This window comes from Garra rufa, chromosome 6 (assembly GCF_049309525.1).
Source record: "Garra rufa chromosome 6, GarRuf1.0, whole genome shotgun sequence".
In the NCBI taxonomy this organism is placed as follows: domain Eukaryota; kingdom Metazoa; phylum Chordata; class Actinopteri; order Cypriniformes; family Cyprinidae; genus Garra; species Garra rufa.
The window spans coordinates 26,985,832-27,010,357 of NC_133366.1; the positions used below are offsets into that span (position 1 = coordinate 26,985,832).

Genomic DNA, 24,526 nt, shown 5'->3' on the forward strand with positions numbered 1-24,526 from the left:
AGATGTTAAGGCTTGTTGCAAGCGGAAGCAACTTCGCTTTTGTTTCGGCTGCTGTAGCTGTAGGTCACTGAAGCTTGAGATGTGCGGAAGAAAATGCTGTAGAGTCTGTGCAGCCTTTACAGCTTGCGGAGGCAGCCTTATGTTTGTTTTCGCTGTTTTAGCTTTGGGTCACGGGAAAGGGGAGTGGTTTGTGGTGCTATGATACATACCGATGTTTTACTTCTTCAAAGAGCAAACATTTCTTCTAAAACGTTGTCGGCTTTGGGTCATCATAGATACTGTGTCTATTAATTCTGAACATGGGTGCTTATAATCAAGTACATTATTTACCGTTCTGTCTATTTGTGCTGGCTGTGCGTTATGACTTTTTTTTTTTTTTTTTTATTATTATTATTATTATTATTATTATTATTAAAATATTGTGTATAGTACGAGCTCTCCTTCGCATTATTAACGTGACAGTGTGAATGTACGTTGCATAATGCGCCCAGGAATAAACATGACAAAATCATAATACAATTTGTTAAGCTTATTTCTTAAATTTATGCATCGACAGGAGAAGTATAATTTATTCTTTGGAAAAATGTGCATTTGGATATAAATGCTGTAATAATTTAACGGAGTAAATTGAGAAAACACGCTCAAATTGACCAGAGTTTGAAAACAGAAACCAGCTGGCGCTATTGAGCATATTATTTTGTCAGCGGTCAGCAGCCTGAATGAACATATATATTACAAACTAGTAAAACGTGTCTTTGTTGATAACACTTTGAAAAACAGAAAAGGTAAGAGGCATTATTTTAAACGAGGGCATACGACAGGGGCAGACCTGTAGCGGAACAAACTTTACCTTGAGATTGTGTGTGTGTGAAAAAAGTCTAAATACCGGTAGGTTGCTATAGTTGAACTCAACAAAAATATTAATGGTTGCCTTATGATGCGCCTTAGTTGTTAGTTTGCCACTTCAAAATTGTTAATTTAAGAACACAGTTTAACGTATTTTCTATAATCTTTATCTTATTTATCTCGGAGTACAATGTGTAATTTAAAAACCCAGCTACAATACTGAAACATCACGCACAGAAAAGTTTAATAATTTCATTTGTGTTCTGGTTACGAAATGACATAAACAAATTATGCATCGCATTGTTTATCGGCTTTTAGCAATAACTGACTGCCTTTAGCGGCTTAACAAGTGGTGTAGTAATGCCTGGAGAAGTGGCCATACGCTTCATTTATGAATTTCGTTTTTAACTTTCTATTTGAACGCATTACTGGATCCTTGGACTAAAATGTTTACAGGGGTTCGCTGGTTTAAGAAACGTTTGATCGTAAAAATCTTACTAGTTTTCTTTGTAAGGTGTTGTTTTTGTAGTGATTCAAATGACTAGGGAGCGGGCGTATTAGGCGCAATCATCAAATACATTTCATAGCAAGCCGGCGCCACGGTCCTGGCTGCATTATCACTGTCTTTAGCGAATATTTACATTTATTCACATATGACTGGATGTGGTAGACTGTCATGATTTTGGCTAATGCGGAACACTAACGTTACTGAATAATGCACATCAAAAGGGGTTTTAAATAGTGGGTATACGCCGTATACCGTCCACTAAACTTACCTAAAAATAATTAACAACACGGCCCGTCTCTCGCTAGCGACTGCTACGAGAGCTGGTGGTCTGACTACATGAAGCGCTGCGGCCGGAAAAGGCAGCGGTGAATAGTTGAACCAAAGCGGGAAGCGAGTCGGGTTTGCTGCGGTGAGAAGTAGGGCGCGACCCAGGCTGGTCTGAGGCTTGTCGCTGCGACGCTCGAAAGCCGGTTCTCGTGCGGTACTAGTGGTGTCGAGCGAGGCGAAGTCAATCTAAGGCCGACAGATTGCAACGGATGATCCGAAAACCCCGGTACAGGTTTAGTCTTTGACTGTAATATTTTGACCAACGCCAAACCGAATGCCAAGAAACTATCGCTGGATGGAGGTAAGACGGCTGGTAATATATAGAGGATGCGCTGATTGAATGATTGGTTAAACAGGATGCACCTGTGCCGAATGGGTTGATTATCTGATCGTGCTCCTCCTGAACCTTGTTTAATCAAACATCATTTGTTTTATTTAGGGATGCACCGATCCTTATCGGCCGATCACTTGCGCGTTTTGTCAGTAAAGCCGGTTCTGTAATCAGCGGTAAATGCCATCAGGTGCGTGATTTCACGTTGAGCCGTATATACTACACACAGCCGTTGTTCACTGACGAGCTGCGCACATTCACACTGATAATGAACATTGATTTGCGCAGCTCGTCGGTAAACAACGGCTGTGTGTAGTATATACGGCTCAACGTGAAATCACGCACCTGATGGCATTTACCGCTGATTACAGAACCGGCTTTACTGACAAAAGCATGATCGGCCGATTCGTATCGGTGCATCCCTAGTTTTATTGTGATGTTTTATCAGCTCTTTGGACTCTCATTCTGATGGCACCCATTTATTCATGGCCTGAGCATAAGGTCATTTTAAGCAAATTTTCTCTTTTAGGTTAACTATTCCTTTAATTTAATTGAACTATTCCTTTAATTCTTTCAGAGAATTTGTAGTTATCACATTGGTATAAGTGAACTTGATCTACTCCCATAATCACCAAATGGACCACCCCAAAAAATTTAAATTCAGTCAATAATTACTCACCATTACTCCAAACCTGCAAGACCATTGTTCATTTTCGGAACACAAATTTTTAATGAAATCTGAGAGCTTTCTGACCCTACATAGACAGCAACACAACTACCATGTTCAAGGCCTTAAAATGTAGTAAGGACATTGTTAAAATACTTTGTGACATAGGTGGTTCAACCTTTATTTTATAAAGTTACGAGAATAAGAAACTTGACAAACCCCTAACCCTAACCCAATACTGTGCTGTGTCTTACAGATAAAGCACCCCTGTCCAAGAGCTTACTGCTGCTTCCTACGGTCCTCACTGTGCTGCTGACTGTGCTTCTGCCTCAGTACCAGGATCTGTTCATATACAACCTCCAGGCTATCAGACAGGGCAAGCAGGTGAGATATTAAACCAGTTTACCTGAATAATTCAGTGCACTACATCAATTGTATACATTTAACAATTAATACTGCTTTACAATGTTTGCCCTGTTATTATTATTTTTTATTACTGCAGTAATAATAATGGAATATTCATAATGTATGTTTTCTTTTAGTATAACAATAATTTAGTTATGTCAAAATCAAGAAATCATACAATAAAAAATTGGTTCTGTATATTGGTGATGTGATGCTTAAAGGATTCACTTCCAGAATAAAAAATTCACGATAATTTACTCACTCCTGTGTCATCAAGGGTGTTCATGTCTTTCTTTAGTCAAAAAGAAATTAAGGTTTTTGAGGAAAACATTCCAGGATTTTTCTTCATATAGTGGACTTCAATGGGGATTGGCGGGTTGACGGTCCAAATTGCAGTTTCAGTGCAGCTTCAAAGGGCTCTACACAATCCCAGCCATGGAATAAGGATTTTATCTAGGGAAACAGTCAGTCGCTGTCTAAAAAATAACAAATGTATACACTTCTTAACCACAAATGCACTAGTTCTGTGATGCACATGCACGACTTTACACATTACATAATCACATGGGAAAGGACAAGGTAACACGTGGTTAGCTCTTTGTATGTGTACTTCAGTTCAAAAAGGTAGGAAAGGGCAAAAAAACTAGTCATTTTCCCTTTTTTTGTATAGGGCGTTTGAGTTTCTTTACACGTTTGCTTTGTAAAAACTAAATCGGTACTTTTGTCTACGTCACACGTGACCTTTCCAGCATAACTATGTAATATGTGAAGTTGGGCTAGTGCAAGACAAGTATTTGTGGTTAAAAAGAATGTACATGTACTTTTTTTTTATATGAAAATGGCTGATCGTTATGCTACATAACGCTGGGAACGTGTAAAGCCCTTAGAAGCTGCATTGGACCTTCAATCCATAGGCACCCATTGAAGTTCACTATATGGAGAAAAATTTTGGAATGTTTTCCTCAAAAACAATTTCTTTTAGACTGTAAAAGTCATGAACATCTTGAATGACATGGGGTAAGTAATTTATCAGGAAATTTATATTCTGAAAATGAACTAACGTTTTAAAATAAACTGTATCATATCGGTCATAAAAGAGCATTATCAGTCGTTCTCTTGTCCAAGCTTCTGGACAGTTTCCACCTATGTGACCCTGGACCACAAAACCAGTCTTAAGTCGCTGGGGTACATTTGTAGCAATAGCCAAAAATACATTGTATGGGTCAAAATTATTGATTTTTATTTTATGCTAAAAATCATTAGGAAATTAAGTAAAGATCATGTTCCATGAAGATCTTTTGTAAAATTCCTACTATAAATGTATCAAAATGTAATTTTTGATTAGTAGTATGCATTGTTAAGACCTTAATTTGGAGAACTTTAAAGGTGATTTCAAATAGATTTGTCTCGGCCAAATATTGTCCTATCCTAACAAACGATACATCAATAGAAAGCTTATTTATTCAGCTTTCATATGATGTATATACATCTAAATTTTGTAAAATTTAACCTTATGACTGGTTTTGTGGTCCAGGGTCACATATAATCAATTGATTTATTGGATTTTTGGAATTGCATTTATTGTGTGTGTAAATATTTTTAACTAATAGCATATTTTAAAATATTTCTAGTATTTCTAAACGCAATTATTCCGTGTGTTCCATGGCTCTCTTGTAGTTCTGGAGGCTGGTGAGTGGAAGGCTCGTCTGCTTGGACCTGAAAGACACTTTCTGCAGTAGTTTGCTTATCTACAATTTTCGTATTTTTGAGAGAAGGTTTGGCAGCCACAAATTTGCTGTAAGTTTCAAGTGTGAATAGTAGCAGCCTTGTATGTCTTCCCGTTTTTTGTTTCACAGTGTTTTATTTTATATTGCATTGCAAAATGTATGAGTATCAGATTTTTTTTTTGTCTGGATGAGTGACCTTTTCAGTACACTGTTTGTGAAGTACTGACACAACATGCTTCTGCTTTGTTATACCATAGACAAAGACAAAAAAATGATTTTAATCATTTAAGATTTGCACTCATTTTCTAAAATAAATAAATAAAATTGCATTGCATATACACTTCTATTCAAAATTTTAAATTTAAACTTATTTTATTACATTAAATACTCCAGTCTTCAGTGTTACATGATCCTTCAGAAATTATTCTAATATGCTGATTTATTATAAATGCTGGAAACAGTTGTGCTGCCTAATATTTTTGTTAGCTTTTTCAGGATTCTTTAAATAAAAAGTTAAAAAGAAAAGCTTTTATTCAAAATACAAATATTTTCTGACAATATATATATATATACATTTTTATCAATTTAACACATCCTTGGTGAATAAAAGTATTAATTTCTTTTAATAAAAATAAAAACTAAGAATTTACTGACCACAAACTTTTAAATGGTAGTTTACAATATTACAAAAGTTTTCAATTTAAAACAAATGCTGTTCTTTTTAACTTTTTTTTTTATCCTGAAATATTTTTTCACAGGTTTCAAAAAAATATTAAGCAGCACTGTTTTCAACATTGATAATAAATCAGCATATTAGAGTGATTTCTGAAGGATCATGTAACACTAAAAATAGTGTAATCGAGTAAAGATACTGACAATTGACAATACATTTTAAAATATATTCACACATAAAACAGTTATTTTAATATATTTCACAATATTACTGTTTTTTCTGGATTTTTGAGTAAATTTAATGCCTTGATGCACAAAAAAAATTTCTTTGAAAAACAATACAAATATTACTGATCTCAAACTTTTGAATACATTAAAAAGCTATATAATTTCAAGATAAAGTTGATATTCAAAAATGCCAATATAGTGCTGCACACACAAACCAAGTTTAAGATTATGTGCATAAAGGTTAAATGGAAACTTGGAGCATCTGCATGTTATCTGGCAATCAGCTGACTAATTTTTTAAGCTGAGGCGTTGCTCTTCAGCCTACCATCTATGATATGTATCTTGTTTAAATGCTATGAACAAAAAATAATATATATTTTTAAATGAAATCAAAAGCCCTTTCATATGGTACCAAGCATTTCCTTTCACATGCCTGCTTACGCATACAGTACATTAATTTTTTTTGTTAGAATCCAAAGATGTTTTAGAAAAGGAAAAAAGAAAACTATAAATCTAAAACATTGTCATATTTTTGATTATGATGTTTAGTCCTTCCTCTTTGGAGCATGGATTCTCTCTGCTTTTGTGGACTTGCTGCTGACAGAGGGTCTTCGCTTCATGTTTGAACTTAAGGTGGATGTTCTTCCAGCTGGACTGTGAGTGACAAGTTTCTATACCATTTTTACAGTAGTTCTTCACAAACTTTGATGTTTTCAGTTGTGTTGCCAGGTTTATTTAGTGTATTCTGCAAGCTCAGTGTTACAGTAAATTCCTGCAACACTTTACGCATGTTAAGGTGCAGCTTTTGTGTTTCCTGTTGAACAAGCATCAACTTCTCTTTTTGACCTTGTCTTTTAGATTAACTTTCATGTCTCATTGTATTGTTGTGAAAGTATTCTTTACATCATAACAACATACATGTTGAAATGGCAAGGTCTTGTGAAAGTAAAGTATCAACTTATTTCAAGTTATTTCCTTTGAACTTCTAGCTTTCATACTCTCTATCTAAGAACTCTGTCATCCACCACCAGTCAGTTAAAATAAATTGTGTTCAAAGTTTTTAATAAAATTCACAAAGTACATATTTTAAGTGTCATTATCTCTTAACTTGACCAATGATATCTTGGTTGGTTCTTCCACACTGAAAACATCTTTTTGATAGTTCCACTGCTTTATTTCACAATTTTCCAAACTTGGGAATGATTCACGATTTATTTCTAAAGCATTAACAATTCTTTATTTAAGGAATAGTTCATCCAAAAATGAAACTTCTCAACCTTATGGCATTCATTCCAAACCTGTATGACTTCCCATCTTCTGTGAAATGCAAAAGAAGATATTTTGAGGAATTTTGGTAATCAAATTGTTTTGGTGACCATTGATTTCCATTATTTAAAAAATAAATAAATAAATAAATAAAAACAGAGGCTGCTGACACATTTCTCAAAATAGAGGAAGTCATACAGTTTTAAAACAAGTGAATACACTACCAGTCAAATGTTTTTTAACAGTAAGGTTTTTAATTTGTTTTTTTTTTTTTAAGAAGTCTCTTCTGCTCACCAAGCCTGCATTTATTTTATCCAAAGTACAGCAAAAACAGTACAATTTTGAAATACTTTTACTGTTTAACTGTTTTCTATTTTTAATATATTTTATGATCAAAGCTAACTTTGTAGCATCTTTACCCCAGTCTTCAGTGTCACATGATCCTTCAGAAATCATTCTAATATGCTGATTTGCTGTTCAAGAAACATTTTTATTATTATTACTATCAACATTTAAAAAGGTTGAGTACGTTTTTTTTTTCAGGATTTTTTGTTGTATAGAAAGATTTAAAGATCAGCGTTTATATGAAATAAAAAGCTTTTGTAACATTATACACTAAACCATTTCAAAAGCTTGGAGTAAGTATAATTAAATTTTATTTACTTGTTTATTTTTTGGGAAAGAAATTATAGAAAATAATCATTTTATTTATCAAGGATACCTTTAAATTGATTAAAATGATGATGAAGACATTTATAATGTTAGAAAATTTTTCTGTTTCAGATAAATGCTGTTCTTCTGAACTTATTATTCATTTAATGAAACCTGAAATAATTCTATTCAGCAGTTTTCAGCATAATATACTACTAATGTTTTTGAGCAGCAAATCGGAATATTAGAATGATTTCTGAAGGATTGTGTGGCTGAAGTAATGATGCTAAACATTCAGCTTTGAAATCACAGGAATACATTTTCAAATATATTCAAATAGAAAACAGTTATGTTAAATAGTAAAAACATTTCAAAATTGAACTCTTTTTGCTGTACTTTGGATGAAATAAATGCAGAAGAGAACATAAAAACATTCAAAATCTTACTATTCAAAAACCTAATGGTTAGAGAGTCAGACTTGTAACCCAAGGGTTGCAGGTTCGAGTCTCAGGTCCGGCAAGGATTGTAGGTGGGGGGAGTGAATGTTCAGCACCCTCTCTACCCTCAATACCACGACTCCTCTGGCACTGAACCCCCAACTGCTCACTGGGCACCTCAGCAATAGCAATATGGCTGGTTGTGTGTTCACTACTGTGTGTGTGCACATGGATGGGTTAAATGCAGAGGTCACCATACTTGGCCACACGTCATGTCTGTTCCTTAATATTCATTTTAGTGAACTATCCCTTTTACAAATACATTTTGAATGAAAAATGGTCAACATTTACTTCATGGATAATAGTCTTTTTGCTTCGATGCCAGTTTGTCAAGCGTCCATCTGTCTCATGAAGCGTGTGCTGTTTAACATCTGGAGAGGCAAGTTGTCTGTGACTTTCAGGCCACTTGTGGTACCACTTGTGGTTAACTAGCCTTGTTTTTGGCTTTCAAGTCTCAATTTTGGCCCCACATGTGTCTGTGCTGTCACTTTTCATCGATTTGTTGATAATTGTTCTACTGACCTTCTCTAATAGTGTTCATTTTTATTCCGGTGCTGCGACGTGTGCCGAGCACATCTCCTGTGCCTGAACTTTCAGGCGAGGTTCTCCCAACACTGGAGAAGTGGGTGCCAACCTGCCATTTCATCATTCTCATAAGCTTCTGCTTGTAGCCTTTACATGCAAAAAAGTAAACAAAGGGATCCAGGCAGGAATTCAAGTTCATAAGACACACTGTAATATGCAGGGATATCTGAAAGGACTGTAGCTCTGTGCAGTCTGGATCGTAGATAAGTTTTCGGATCATGTATTGCAGAAGGTCTATATGGTATGGGCTGAAACACACCAGAAACACAAACACCACTCCTGCGATCACTCCTCTTGCTTTTTTGGTCCTTCCAGAACGTTCCGTGAGTCGGTTCGACTTGGCTGCTAGATGTAGCTTACGGGTTACTATTGAATAGCAAACGATAATTGTGACCACTGGTACTCCGAAGCCTAAAACTACCCCCACGATCAGCATGTAGGGCAGCCCTTTGAAAAGACCTTCAAAGTTGGGGTATTCCATACAGGTGATGCTGCTGTCCGACTCCATTTTGGTTAAGTTAACGGTCAGGAGAGGCAAGGTCTGGGCCAACACCACCAGCCATATGGCCAGACACACTAACCGTGCATTATTCACCTTTCTCATTTTCGCCAGCTTCAGAGGAAACACCAGCGCCACAAAACGATCCACTGCCAGACAGGTCATGAAGTTTACCCCGGCATAGCAGTTTAAATAGAAGAGCAGTGCTATGGCTTTACATAGTCCTTCCCCTAGGGGCCAGTGGAAGCCGAGGCCGTAGTAAACGGCTCGAAGTGGAAGGGACAGGCAGAACAGGATATCAGACACGGCCAGGTTGGCGGAATAAAGCGTGATGGAATTAAGTTTGGTGATGTTCTTGAAGATCACATGAAGAGCCAGGGCGTTGCCTAAAAGTCCCACTGGACATATGATGGAGTAGGCCAGAGGGATGAGAACTCGGGCCACTGGACGATGGTCATATAAGTTGTGGCAAGAGACGTTTTGCGCTAAATCTGGGCTCATCATAGTTATATACAGGAGAAGTCACTGCAGAGAGAGAGGCAAATGGTATAATATAGACTACTATTCAGAAGAAGAATTTTAATGCTTTTATTTGATCAAAAATACAGTAAAAATGGCAGTATTGTGAAATATTATTACAAGTAGCAAGGATATATTTGTAGAAATAGCCAAAAATACATTGCATGGGTCAAAATGATCGATTTTTCTTTTATGCCAAAAATCATTAGGTTATTAAGTAAAAATCATGTTGCATGGAGATATTTTGTACATTTCTGACCGTAAATATATCAAAATTTAATTTTTGATTAGTAAGAACTTCATTTGAACAACTTTAAAGGCGATTTTCTCAATATTTTGATTGTTGTGCACTCTCAGATTCCAGATTTTCACATAGTTGTATCTCGAACAAATATTGTCCTATCCTAACAAACCATACATCAATAGAAAGCTTTTAGATTATATATAAATTATGACTGCTTTTGTGGTCCAGAACGTTCATTATTTTTATTATCAATGTTGAAGACAGTTAATATTTACGAATATCTGCTTTTATGTTTGTGCAAACCTTTTTTAGGATCAATTTTGTTTTTTATGATTCTGTTATGATTAGATTTATTTATTTGGAAATATAAATCTTTGGAGTAGGGCTGCACGATTAATCGAACGATGTTGTGAGGCGCGTTTAGTCAATGAAGCCGGTACTTTGATTAGTAGTAAATCCCCATCACGTGCGTTCAGCTGGAGCGGCAATTCAAACACCCCAGCGTAAATCACTGACAAGCCACGCCAAATCGCGCTCAAAATCGAATTCGATTTTCAGCGCGATTTGGCGTGGCTTGTCAGTGATTTAAGGCTGTGTGTATTAACTGCCGCTCCAGCTGAACGCACGTGATGGGGATTTACTACTAATCAAAGTACCGGCTTCATTGACTAAACGCGCCTCACAACATCGTTCGATTAATCGTTGCAGCCCTACTTTGGAGTAACACTTTTACAATAAGGTTCATTAGTTAACTACATTAGTTTACAAGAACTAAGTATGATCAATATCCACAACATGTATTAATCTCAGTTAATGTTGATTTTAGCATTTACTAATGCATTATTAAAATCACAAGTTGTGTTTATTAACATTATTAATGCACTGTGAACTAACATGAACAAACATGAATGAATGACTGTATTTTTATTAGCTAACATTAACAAAGGTTAATAAATAGTGTAATAAATGTATTGTTCATTGTTTGTTCATGTATGAACAAAAGACAGCTTATGGTAAAGTGTTACCATCATTTGTCACATAATAACTTAATACTAAAACTAATACTATGTATGATTGCAGAAAAAAGACCTTTTTGGAGCAGATTTTGTGTGAAAATAAATCATACAAGTCGTTTATTTTGTTAAAAATCACATAAGTGTATGAGGTGGCAATGTTTTTTTTTTTCAATGATGTCTAAGTTAATACTTGTTCAAAACAATCACTTTAGCAAAGTTTTTACTACTCTCTGCTTATTTTGATAAATAAAATAATTATTTTTTGTTCAATAAATGCACTGTCATTAAAATATGTTAATATAAAAGAATATATTTTAAAATACAGAAACAAAATCATTTTAAAAAGTAAAGAATCTGAAAGTATTGAAGGAGAGCCTATATTCATTTAATATAGATTTACAATAGTAACAACAAATGATATTTTATTATATGATATAATTGATATCATAGTTTAAATACGATGGTTCATTCTAAACATGGTGATTATCTCTACATCCAGCATAATAAACAATATTTACCATCTGAATCTAACCATGTCATGCCAACAAATGAAAAAGCCAGCCATCTATTATTTATTGTTTTAATTATCATGTGCCTTTTAGCCCCAACAGCAGGGGCGCTTTGTACGCTAAATACTATACTTTTACATATTCTTCCATTAATTTAAAACTGTTGCTTTAATTACTGAAAATCATTAAAAAGACCTTTGTCTCAAAATATATTCAACAAATTTTAGCAATTCTCATACTTAAATCTACAACACTTTAAGTGTCTGTAAGTATAAAATGTCTGTCTTTACTGTCACTTTTTATTAATTTAATTTGTTCTTGATCAAATAATTAATTCATTTAAAAATTCTTACTGACCTCAAACCATTGAATGGGTAGTGTCCTTTTCTACTATGGAAAGTAATTCTGTTCTTGATATTGCTGATTGTAGTATGTGTAGACTTCTGCCGTTTTTAAGCTATTTCCCTTTTCAATGTTTCGGTTGTGTAAATGTTTCTGCTTTGCTTAAAAAGTTAATTTTGAAATGTGATTTGAATAAAAGACTGCTTTATATTTAATGACTACACTAAATTAGCATTTTAAATACAATTTGTGATTTTGAAAAAAGGACAAATACATACATATTTGAAATGAAATATAATCAGTAACACTTTACAATAAAGTACCATTTGTTAACATTAGTTAAGTATTAGTTCATATGAGCTAAGTGAAATATGGTGAATTATTAATTAAAAATTGCAACATTTTTCGAAAACAATATTTAAATAAAAAGTTGTATCTGTTAACATGAATGGACCTGATTTAACATAAACTAACAGTGAATGAATAAATACTATAAAAAATGTATAGTTCGTTTTTATTTAATTTTAGCTAATGAAATGACTAATGTAAAGTTTTGCTGTATAATCAAATATATACAGATGTATACACATGTTCACCTTAAAAATGGATAAAACCTTTACAGAGACTTTTTTTATTTATGTTTGGGGTTAAGTTCACACATTAATTTTCTAAAACATTTATATTTTCCATTTCTTCTGCTCTTTTTTTTTTATCAAAGATTGAATGAAATTATGTACTTACCAGTTAACAAAGCAGATGTTTAGTCAGACATTGGTGCTACTCTCTAAATCTCTATGTGTCACTTTTAAAGCAGTATAAAATGCAACCAAAGTGAGAGTTCACCATCTCTTCCTGTCTCTTTCACGCTGTCTGTTACTCTCTTCCTCTCTTCCTCTCCTTTGTCTTATCTCTATCTCTCGCTTTCTAGCAGCGTGGTGAGTATTAAAGAGATAGTTCACCCAAACCTGAAAAGTCTGTTTGCATTTTCAACAGGTTGTTTTAAACCTGTGAAAGTTTCTTTACTCGATTGAACACAAGAAAAAGTGTCTTAAAAGACACTGCTGGGAGCCAGTGACTTCCACAATATGGAAAAAAAATATTATGGAAGTCAAAGCTGTTTGGTTACCAACATTCTTTAAAATATCATCTTTTATGTTCAACAGAAGAACGAAATACATACAGATTTGAAACAACATTAAGGGTATTGATTTTAGGGGATTTTAGGTGTGCTATCTCTTTAACTCTGAATTGAGAAGTGAAATTGTCTTGTGGCTTCCACCAAGACATCTATAAATTTATGTCGGACATATCCGTTACAGTTGATCCTTATTACATCCACATTTAGAAACATGTTTAGTAACCTACATCGGAAAGAATAGTTTGAAAGTAATATTGCACAATTTACAATCTTATAAATTGTGCTTATGTCAATAAAACAGTGTAACGCACTACTTATTACCTCTTTTATTTCCTCTTTTATGTGTAAATTACTATGTGAAGTGTGATGAAGTAACTAGAAAATCAGGTGACAATGTTTTAGACTGTTACATTGAAAGGGAATTGAAAGGAAGGGAAAGTTTTATTAATTCCTACTTAAAGGGAAAGTTCACCCAAAAATGTAAATTCTGTCTTTTACTTACCATCAAGAGTTACAGGTCCCCATTCACTTCCAAAGTATTTTACATACTGTGGAAATCAATAATGACCACCAACTGTTTGATCACCAAAATTTTTCTTCCAACAAATATCTTCTTTATGTTTATCAGAAGAAAGAAACTCATACAACTTGTGGGTGAGTAAATATTGACAGAATTTTGGGGTGAACTGTCTCTTTAATGATTATACGCAACGTGATGTATTAATTTCAGAGTCACTTAATTTAAACATTTGAATACAACAAATGTTTTGTTCCTTTTCTTCATCATTGAGCATTGATTGGTTGAGGATTCACTTTACTATTCCTAACTTTAATAATTTTCTTTCTATTTCTCAGACTGGGCCCAGTCTTTGCTTTCTTTGTGCCCTTCTACAGCTCCATCCCACGTGTTGAGGTCACTCAGCTGCTCGGCCACATCTCAATCACAAACAAGTCTCTGACGTACATTGTGGGTGCACAGGTGAGCTTAGACTGCCTTTACAAATCATCTTCACATTAGTTTTCTACACACAGAAAGTAAAAGCCATTGCTGCGTAAGCTCTCAGGATAGCAAGTGACATTTACTGGCAGTGACATGAGGTTCAAATGTCTAATAAGATGTGGGTTTTTTTTTCTTTTGAAAACACCAGATTTGTGTTGCAGAGTAGAAACCACAGAGCAAAAGTTTGTAGGATAACGGAGACAAGACATGAGAAACTGTTGCACCTGGGAACCTATTCATTGTGGTTGCTGCTCTGGTTGTGTTTTGAGCTGCTCTGAGATATTAGCGATAACAGATGCACTCTCGTTAGAAAAACAGACAAGGGTAGATGACTTTTTACTTTTTACCATCACTATTTTTTCAGTCATGCATTCACAGGCATGGCTTTAACATACCCACAAATCTACAAACCAATGTAATTTAATCTTGTAATAACAGATGTTTCATTAAGTTAATATTCACATTTTTTATTCCAGCCTTGCATCAAATAAGAGTGAACACTTGTTTGTGAATGATTGTATATTAGCGTTGCTGGTTTGTAATGCCACAGGAGAAATTTTGTGGATGTGAAAGTGCTTTCTCGACATAGTTCAGAATCTTTGTTTTTCTGTTGTTCTGTTATCTTGTCATCAGCTTCTGACCTCAAGTGCCTACATGTGGGTGGTTGCTTGTAGTGGACTGGTAAGTATAAGATGGCTTTCACATAACATTTCTGTGTTTACTTGTTTGTATCTGCAATAGTCTTTAAGTATGATTACAGTTGTATGGGTGAAATTCAGTACAACCCACAAACCAAAAATAAGATCTGAGATCTGAGAAGTCACTGTTCTAATGGAAATAAAAAGAGCTTTGCGGAGGATGGTTGTGGAGACTAGTTAGTTAACATTAATCTCAGCTTTAGACATCACAACCACAGACTGTTGGCTGAACGTCTGATGCATATGGCACACAAAATTGGAAACACTTCAGGAGTTTCAAAGTCATCATTGGATTGGTTAAATTAGTCGCGTATATTGCTTTCTTCAAAGTTCCATCTGAAAACAAAAATGCTGTGCCGCCAAATCACCTCATGGAAGAAGAACGCCATCATGTTTGCAACTGTGATGATGAGCACTTATCAGGATCAACTAAATGCTGGATTTTTAAAGGTGTAAGTTTGCGGCTTAGACTCTTTAAAATACGTCCAAGAGTTTTGCACACCAGTCTGTGATTGTAAAACATTTTACGCCCTTAAACATGATGTGGCACAAAGCGAAATGTAATTATTTTCTTTAACTGTCAGTCATATGGCTTCATTGGGCGGTCCTTGGCCATTCAAAGCGCCCAAGGTTCCCAGACTTCCTGCCATCAGTCCGAAGGTCTGGCTATGTCAGACTAACATTCATTATGTTAAAGTTACTAGGACAGTGATGGTGGTTTCTAGCAGAAAAAGATAAAAAAGAAAATACTGTCATATCATTTACTTTCTTTTATGAAACACAAAAGAAGATACTTTGAAGAAGTAACTGCTTTTGTTAGTACAAAAAAAGTTAATGGGGTCTGAAACAACTTTGGACCCCACTGACTAACAAACAAAATCACAATTCAAAATATCTGTTTTTTGGTGTGTTTCCAATATAAAGAAAGTCAAACAGGTTTGCAATGAGTAATGATCTCCATAACAGTGACCACCCAGTCATCGCATAGTGAACTGCAAATGATTTAATAGTTTAAGTCTGGGTTTTTGTGTCGTTAAAATATGTGTAAGGTGCATCCAGAAACTATTCACAACGCTTCACTTTTTTCCACATTTCGTCATGTTACAGCCTTATTCCCAAATGGATTAAATTCACTGTTTTCCTTCAAATTCTACAAACAATACCCCATAATGACAAAGGGAAAGAAGTTTGAAATCTTTGCAAATTTATTAAAAATAAAAAAATGTTTGTGGATATTCACAGCCTTTGCCATATGACACTCAAAACTGAGCTTAGGTGCATCCTATTTTCACTGATCATCCTTGATGTTTCTACAACTTGTCCACCTGTAGTAAATTCAGTTCATTAGACATGATTTAGAATGTCTGTCTATACTGTATAAGGTCCCACAGTTAACAACGCATGTCAGAGCACAAACCAAGTCATGAGGTTGAAGGAATTGTCTGTAGACCTCCGAGACAGGATTGTGTCGAGGCACAGATCTGGGTAAGGGTACACAAAGATTTCTGCAGCATTGAAGGTCCCAGTGAGCATAGTGGCCTCCATCATCCATAAAAGGAAGAAGTTTGGAACCACCAGGACTTATCCTAGAGCGGGCCGTCCAGTCATACTGAGACAGGCCGAAGACAGAAGCCACTCCTCAGTAAAAGGCACATGACAGCCAGTCTGGAGTTTGCCAAAAGGTACCTGAAGGATTCTCAGACCAAGAGAAACAAAATTCTCTGGTCTGAAGAAACAAAGATTGAACTCTTTGGCCTGAATGGCAAGCATCATGTATGGAGGAAAACAGGCACTGCTCAACACCTGTTCAATACCATCCCTACAGTGAAGCATGGTGGTGGCAGCATCATGCTGTGGGATGTTTTTCAGTGCCAGGAACCAGGGCTTAAAAACGAAAAAAAAAAATCCATTCGGTTCACTCCGAGCAGAATCGATATTATAACGTTTCTGTTCTTGCGTTCCTCATTAAACAATACGTTCCGAAAACGGTTTTCTAGAAAAAATACCGGTTAATAACGTTATTTTATTAGATAGATAGATAGATAGATAGAGTGTGCCTTTTAATAACATGTTTGGCATTATGTTTATAAATGATTAAACCAAATTCCGTGTTCGTGTCATTTGAACTTAATGTCTTTAAAACCGAAAGTAAACGAGTTCACCTGGAAACTCGTTACAAATGCGCTAATAATTTTTTTAAAACTATTTTCTTGTTTGATAATACTATAGCGAAATAAGCCCCTTCAAGACCATCCGCTTAACATCCTGACCACATGGCTTAATCTGCGATAAAAACCTGTTGACTTATTCCTTACCTAATATACATAATAGCCTATTATAGGCTATTTTCACTCAAACAAAACAGAACTCCAGATAGTGGATATGATTTTACATTTGATGCATAAAAGTAAAAGAAAACATAACGCATTGTAACATTATAAAACAACAATAGAATTTTTTTTTTTTTTTTTTTACATTTAACACAACAGATCAACAACTTCAATTATAATATACCAAATAGGCTACTGGAAAAACTGGATGGGCTTCAGCAAAAGTGAATCTATAACCTACTAAGGCCCCGATCACACCGAACGCGTCTTTTTAGTTCTAAAAACGCGAGGCGCACAGCACTGCCTTTTTTTTTTTTTTTTTGGTGACTTTTAAAAAGAGCAGTGTGCTGCGGTTTTTTATGTTGCTAGGCAACAACCAAAACAGCTGTCCTGTCAGTTAAATCAAAGAATTATAGCGCGAGCGCTCTAAAATCTTTGTTTTTTGCTGTTAATTAAACTGTCATATTAGCAGAAACCCCAAAAAATACAGCTCCGGTTTACCCACGACAGACACCAAAAGTTTCTCCTCCATTTCTTGCAGTCTCCGGACTTTTTAAGCAACGGTAAACTTTCGTCACCACAACAGAAGGCCCGCCTCTCCATTCATTTGATTGGACAATGGAAAAAACGCAAATGACGTCAGGCGTTTTTCCGCTCAGAGTTGCTTTTTTTTACAACTTCAGGCGCTCAGAGCGCTTCTGCAAAAACGCCAGGCGCAGCAGGCGGCGAAAACGCGAGGCGCCCGGGGCACATAAGCAGCGCGTAGAACACTCACTGCCAACAGAAAACCATTCAAAAAAGGCGCCTCTCACTGCAAAAACGCGTTCGGTGTGATCAGGGCCTTAAACTACAAGTTTTAATTAGGCTACAATAACTTAAACCTAAACATACCTTTGCACATGAAACAGCCAGGTGCTTGGTAACCTTAAGCTCGTTGCATTAGAAAGGGCTCTGCATATGATGACGACATCTGCTTTGCCGGGCATTTCACGTTGTTTGCGTCACAGTCGCATTTGCGCACACAATTTGAATTCATGTTTTTGGTCTGCCAAATTGACATAATAAAGAGAACGATAAAAATACCGTTATTAACCGGTTAATTTGGAATTTCTGTTTCCGTTTCTGTTCAGAACGATTAAAATTGATTTTGTTTTCGTTTTCGTTTTTGTTCCTGTTCAATGTCATTTGTTTTCGTTTTTCGTTTTCGTTCCTTGAACCGGTTCAGAGCCCTGCCAGGAACTCTGTGACTAGTCAGGATCAAGGGAAAGATTACTGCAGCAAGACATCCTTGATGAAAACCTGCTCCTTAGACTGGGGCAATAGTTCATCTTTCAACAGGACAATGACCCTAATCACACAGCCAGCCAATATAACAAAGGAGTGGCTACGGGACAACTCTGTGAATGTCTTTGAGTGCCCCGGCTAGAGCCCAGACTTGAACCCGATTGAACATCTCTGAAGAGATCTGAAAATAACTGTGCACCCACTCTCCCCATCCAACCTGATGAAGCTTGAGAGGTCCTGCAAAGAAGAACGTGAGACACTGCCCAAAATATGTGTGCCAAGTTGTAGGATCATACTAAAAAAGTCTTGAGGCTGTAATTGGTGCCAAAGGTGCTTTAACAAAGTAATAAGCAAAGGCTGTGAATACGTAGGTTTACGTATGTAATTATAAATACTTGTGTAATTTCTCAGATACTTAATGATTATGTTAAACATTACTAAATGTGTTGTTTGAAAAATAAAGTTGAAATCACAGTGGCCCCATGAAATGGTTTCATAAATGCAGTCAAAGTCTATTTCAATGCAAGTCAGTTCACTCTGTGGCCATATTTTCAATGCTTCTGGACAGATATTTTGGGCGTACATGCATGACTAATTCCATATGACTAATGCATGACTTAATATTTTATTAGTAATATGCATTGTTAAGAACTCAATTTGTAGAACTTTAAAGGCAATTTTCTCAATATATTTATATATATTTATTCCAGATATTCAAATAGTTGTATTGTTACCATTGTAACAATATAAATTTATTTGCGTTTAGATGATGTATAATTTTTAATTACACAAAATGAACCCTATGACTGGTTTTATAGTCCAGGGTCACATATTTTTTTCAAAATATTTCTAGAGTGCCTTATTGGACATTACAGTTCCTCTTGTTCATACTGTAGCAATACAAATTAACTTTGATGCAATTTTCTGAAGCATTTCTTATTGAAACAGGAATTTGGGTCAGAATACATTCTTTTTTACTTCTTTAACACGCTTTTAAAAGAAACAGTGTTTTGTTTCAAACCTGTTACAAAAAAAATACATGTTTGCTAATGCTATCTTCATTTTAAAGAGCCTTGGCTCTGTTAGCATGAACTGGCAGTGTGATTAATCCATTTTCATAGATGAAGAAAATATTTGTGTCAGCTTTGGTCTCATTGTAGATGTCTTGCAAGACTTACATGTTATTGCTAAAAGCACTTGTGTCCGGTGTAGACACAGTGCTACTGTCATGCTTCTATGATAACCTCTCCACTTACAATTCTCTGTTCCAGATCGCAGGCATGTTGTATTATAGTAATAAACTGGCAGTCCAGAAGTTCTTACGTGTGCCAGGATGGGCAGCCAGATGTGGTTCAATGCTCCTAGAGCCGGTCTTCTCAGATTCTGAGCCCACTGCAGAAGCCCCGCTGGGGATGGGCGCTACTTTGGACATCCAGAGACAGCAGAGGATGGATATGCTGGACCAGCAACTGCTCCTGTCTCAGCTAGCACACCTCAGAAGAAATGCACAGCAACAACAAGCTCAGGTACTTCTATAATACTTTTTTTCCTTATACAGTGCCTTGCAAAAGTATTCATACCCCTTCATTTTTTTCACATTTTGTTTTGTCGCTGCATTATGTTAAACTGCTTTAAAATACTTTTTGTTTTCCCACATCAATCTACATCTCATACACCATAATGACAAAGCACAAAACAGGTTTGTAACAACTTTGCAAATTTATTAGAAATAAAAAACTGAAAAGATCCCGTTGCATAAGTATTCATAGCCTTTTCTGGGACACTCGAAATTTAGCACAGGAGCATTCATATTGCTTCTAGATGTTACTACACTTCGAGTGGAGTTAAACTGTGGCAAATTCATTTGAATGAGTATGATTTAGAAAGGCACACACCTCTTAGAAAAGGTCTAAAAGCTGAAAATGCATATCAGAGCAAAAACCAAGTCCTGAGGTCAAGATAACTGCCTGTAGAGCTCAGTGACAGACTTAAGGCAATGATCCAGGGAAGAGTTCAGAAAAAAAATCTGCTGCAGTGAAGGTTCACAGAAGCATGTAGCCTCCATTATCCATAATGGAAGACGATTGGAACAACTAGGACTCTAGAAAATGTCTGCCAGCCCCGGTCCAAGCTGACAGAGCTTGAGAGGTGAAAAGGTGAGGCAAAGAATGGCAGATAATTGCAAAGCTTTTCACATCATACCCAAAAAGACTTGAGGCTGTAAAGGTGCTTCAACTATGAGTTATTTTACTTATTTCAGTGTTTTATTTTTAATAAGTTTGTAAAATTTGCAAATCTGGTTTTTGCTTTGTCATTATTATGGTGTATGGAGTGTAAATTGATGTGGGGAAAAACTAATTTAAAGCAGTTTAACATAATGCTGCAACAAAACAAAATGTGAAAAAAAATGAAGTACTTTTGCAAGGCACTGTAGCATTTTGGTTATCGGTCCAAACTTTTAACCACTGGAATATTCTACAACCCCCTCACATGACAGTGAAGAACTAGTCTTGCCTTGAATGAAATGCAGCTTACTCCCTTCAAAGGTCAGCTGAACATCTCATATACGGCCATGGTTTAATACAGGTGTTCTTAACCTTTTTGACTCAAACCCCCACTGTCCAACACTAATGAGGCAAGATTTTTCCCTCATTATTATATGTGACCCTGGACCACAAAACCAGTTATAAGTAGCATGGGCATATTTGTAGCTGTAGCTAAAAATACATTGTATGGGTCAAAGTTATCGATTTTTCTTTTATGCCAAAAATCATTAGGATATTAAGTAACGATCATGTTCCATTAAGATATTTTGTAAAATATCTTCCGTAAATATATTAAAGCTTAATTTTTGATTAGTAATATGCAATGCTAAGTACTTCGTTTGGACAACGTTAAAGGCGATTTTCTCAATATTTAGATTTTTTTGCACCCTCAGATTCCAGATTTTCAGCTTTCAGATCATGTATAAATCTAATAAAAAAATAAAAATAAAATACTCTTATGACTGGTTTTGTGGTCCCGGGTCACATACACAGTGGTATGCCAAAGTTTGGGCACCCCTGTAAATTTTCATCATTTTCCTTTATAAATCATTGGTTGTCTGGATAAGAAATTTCAGTTAAATATATCATATAGGAGACAAACACAGTGATATTTGAGAAGTGAAATAAAGTTTATATGGTTTATGGAAAGTGTGCAAGAATTATTTAAACAAAATTAGGCATGTGCATAAATTTAGGCACCACAGAAGAAAAATTAACTCAATATTTTGTGCATCCTCCTTTTGCAGAAATAACAGCCTCTAAACGCTTTCTATAGCTTCCAATTAGAGTCTGGATTCTGGCGGAAGGTATTTTGGACCATTCTTCTTAACAAAACATCTATAGTTCAGTCAGGTTTGATGGTTTCCGAGCATGGACAGCCCACTTTAAATCACACCACAAATTTTCAATAATATTCAGGTCTGGGGACTGAGATGGCCATTCCAGAACGTTGTACTTGTTCCTCTGCATAAATGCCTTAGTAGATTTTGAGCAGTGTTTAGGGTTGTTGTCTTGTTGAAAAATCCAGCCCCGGCACAACTTCAACTTTGTCACTGATTCCTGGACATTGCTCTCCAGAATCTGCTGATATTGAGTGGAATCCATGCGACCCTCAACTTTAACAAGATTCCCAGTCCCTGCACTGGCCACACAGCCCCACAGCATGATGGAACCACCACTAAATTTTACTGTAGCAAGTGTTTTTCTTGGAATGCTGTGTTGTTTTTCCGCCACGCATAACGCCCCTTGTTTTGCCCAAATAACTCTATTTTAGTTTCATCATTCCACAGCACCTTATTCCAAAATGAAGCTGGCTTGTCCGTGCTTTAGCATACCTTAAGCGACACCATTTGTGGCGTGTCCAGAGAAAACGCTCTTTCCACATTACTCGTCGTCCATACAGCATCTCCTTGTGTAAAGTGCGCTGAATAGTTGAACAATGCACAGTGACACCATCTGCTGCAAGATGATGTTGTAGGTCTTTGGAGCTGGTCTGTGGGTTGACTGACTGTTCTCACCATCCTGCGCCTCTGCTTATCTGAGATTTTTCTTGGTCTGCCACTTCGGGCCTTAAGAGAGAACTTACTTTAGATCTGTGCCTCTGGTCTTCCAATTCCTCACAATGTTCCTCACAGTTGAAACTGAGAGCTTAAAGGTGCCATAGAATGCATTGAGAGAATATTTTAAATTGTTCTCTGATATCTACATAGAAGGTATATGGCATAGGAAAGGGCAAAAAATCTCCAGAAACGGTTTTACAGGTCCATTTAGAACCCTAGGATTTGTCCCTAGAATGAAATGCGCTGTTATTGCATCATGAATATTAATGAGCTCTGCTCTGATTGGCTGTTTCACAGAGCTGCTCATCTCTATAGCTGGCACATTGACAAAAATATATATTTAATTAGGAGCTCTAGCCGCTTTTAATATGTGGTTTGTTGAATCTGCCGTTTTGAATCACCGATATTTTAGTCTCATTACTGTGATCCATGTGCTCTGTGTAAAGTTATAATGCAGAGGGAGTGCTCACTTACCACACAAGTTCAGCTGCTTGACAGTGATACTCGGGATCTGTAAATCATTCACCATCATCAGCGCAGTCATCTCTCTGTTTATGTGGTAAGTGAAATCTTTTGTACTGCAATGTAACAGGCTAGCACTAGCATTAAGCTAACCGTGTCCCTTCAGTGGCTTGCCTTGTTTTACTGATGTACTGACGTTACCGACGATTGGGCGATGCAAATGTTGGAGGCGTAACTATTAACGATCCCGGGGCTGTTGCATAACAGTTGGTGTTATGTTGGAATTGACCTATTTTTCGGTGGTCTTTTGCAAACACTAGATTTATATAAGAAGGAGGAAACAATGGTGTTTGAGACTCATGGCATGTCATGTCCATGTACTGAACTGTTATTATTTAACTATGCCAAGGTAAACACAGTTTTCCATTCTATGGCACCTTTAAATCTCTGAGACAGCTTTCTGTATCCTTCCCCTAAACCATTATGTTCAACAATCATTGTTTTCAGGTCATCTGAGAGTTGTTTTGAGGCTCCCATGTTGCCACTCTTTAGAGAAGATGCAAAGAGGAGAAACACTTACAATTGGCCTCCTTTAAATACTTTCTCATGATTGGATTCACCTGTGTATGGAGGTCAAGGGTCACTGAGGTTACCAAACCAATTTTAAGTTCTAATAATTAGTGTTAAAGGTATTGTAATCAATAAAATGACAAGGGTGCCTAAATGTATGCACATGCCTAATTTTGTTTAAATAATTCTTGCACACTTTCCATAAATCATATAAACTTTATTTCACTTCTCAAATATCACTGTGTTTGTCTCCTATATGATATATTTAACTGAAATTTCCAGACAACCAATGATTTATAAAGGAAAATGATGAAAATGTACAGGGGTGCCCAAACTTTGGCATACCACTGTGTAGTCTTCGAATGGGAAAAAATATATGATTTAATGTCTTTATGTCTTTTTTTTAGCATTTTTTTTTTTTTTTTTGCATTTTTTAGCAATTAAGTTTATTTTAATCTATAAATAACATGAGTAATGAGAATATTAATTGTATTTATAAAAATATATTAATTACAGTAATTTTAAGTCACCTGCGGCCCTCTTGGAAGTTTGTTACTGTCATAAAAATTAGAATTTTTTTATTCACCAGTACTTGTTATTTGGTGTTAGGGAGTGACAAAGTAGTAGGGATGGTACTTATTCATCTAAATGAACAGACTCATAAAAATAATGATTCACTGATTCAAGTTCTTGTACTTTGTCCTGTGTTTTCCACTTGTTTATATAAATTGTAAATTTGTTTCATAATTTGTCTGGTGTTTTTGTATTTTGTATACCTGATTAGATTTTATACAGTAACCTAGTCATCATCTGCTTTTTCAAAAGTTTATGCAGTCATTTTGAAATGAGATTATTGGTATACTTTTTTTTTTTATATTCTTTATGGGTTGGGAAATTTTTAATTTTAAAGTTTCAAAGTATTTTTTGAGAGAGGGTATGTTCACATATTATTTGGCCAGACAAGCCATGTTGTTAGTGGAGAAAACAGTGATGGAGGTCAGTTTCCATTTTTAGAGATGTCTATACTTCTGACGAGGAAAACATCAAAACTGCAATGAGTGAACAAGTTCCATTTCAGTATTTCTATCACTCAGATTGGA

General features: G+C 35.7%; 2 protein-coding genes across 3 annotated transcripts in view; one reads left to right on the plus strand and one right to left on the minus strand.

Annotated features, from left to right (window-relative positions):
* Nucleotides 1-24,526, plus strand: part of ubac2 (UBA domain containing 2) — a 36,538-nt gene that overhangs the window by 4,976 nt on the left and 7,036 nt on the right. For both annotated transcript variants that reach the window (XM_073842395.1, XM_073842396.1), the window contains exons 2-7: nt 2,936-3,063; nt 4,762-4,881; nt 6,261-6,367; nt 13,833-13,956; nt 14,611-14,658; nt 19,561-19,815. In XM_073842395.1, coding sequence (XP_073698496.1) covers nt 2,936-3,063; nt 4,762-4,881; nt 6,261-6,367; nt 13,833-13,956; nt 14,611-14,658; nt 19,561-19,815 — 782 coding nt within the window. The remainder of the gene's footprint in view (nt 1-2,935; nt 3,064-4,761; nt 4,882-6,260; nt 6,368-13,832; nt 13,957-14,610; nt 14,659-19,560; nt 19,816-24,526) is intronic.
* gpr183b (G protein-coupled receptor 183b) lies at nt 8,047-9,713 on the minus strand. Its single transcript, XM_073843359.1, has one exon. It carries the CDS (start codon nt 9,711-9,713, stop codon nt 8,640-8,642), a length of 1,074 nt encoding a protein of 357 aa, XP_073699460.1. The 3' UTR covers nt 8,047-8,639.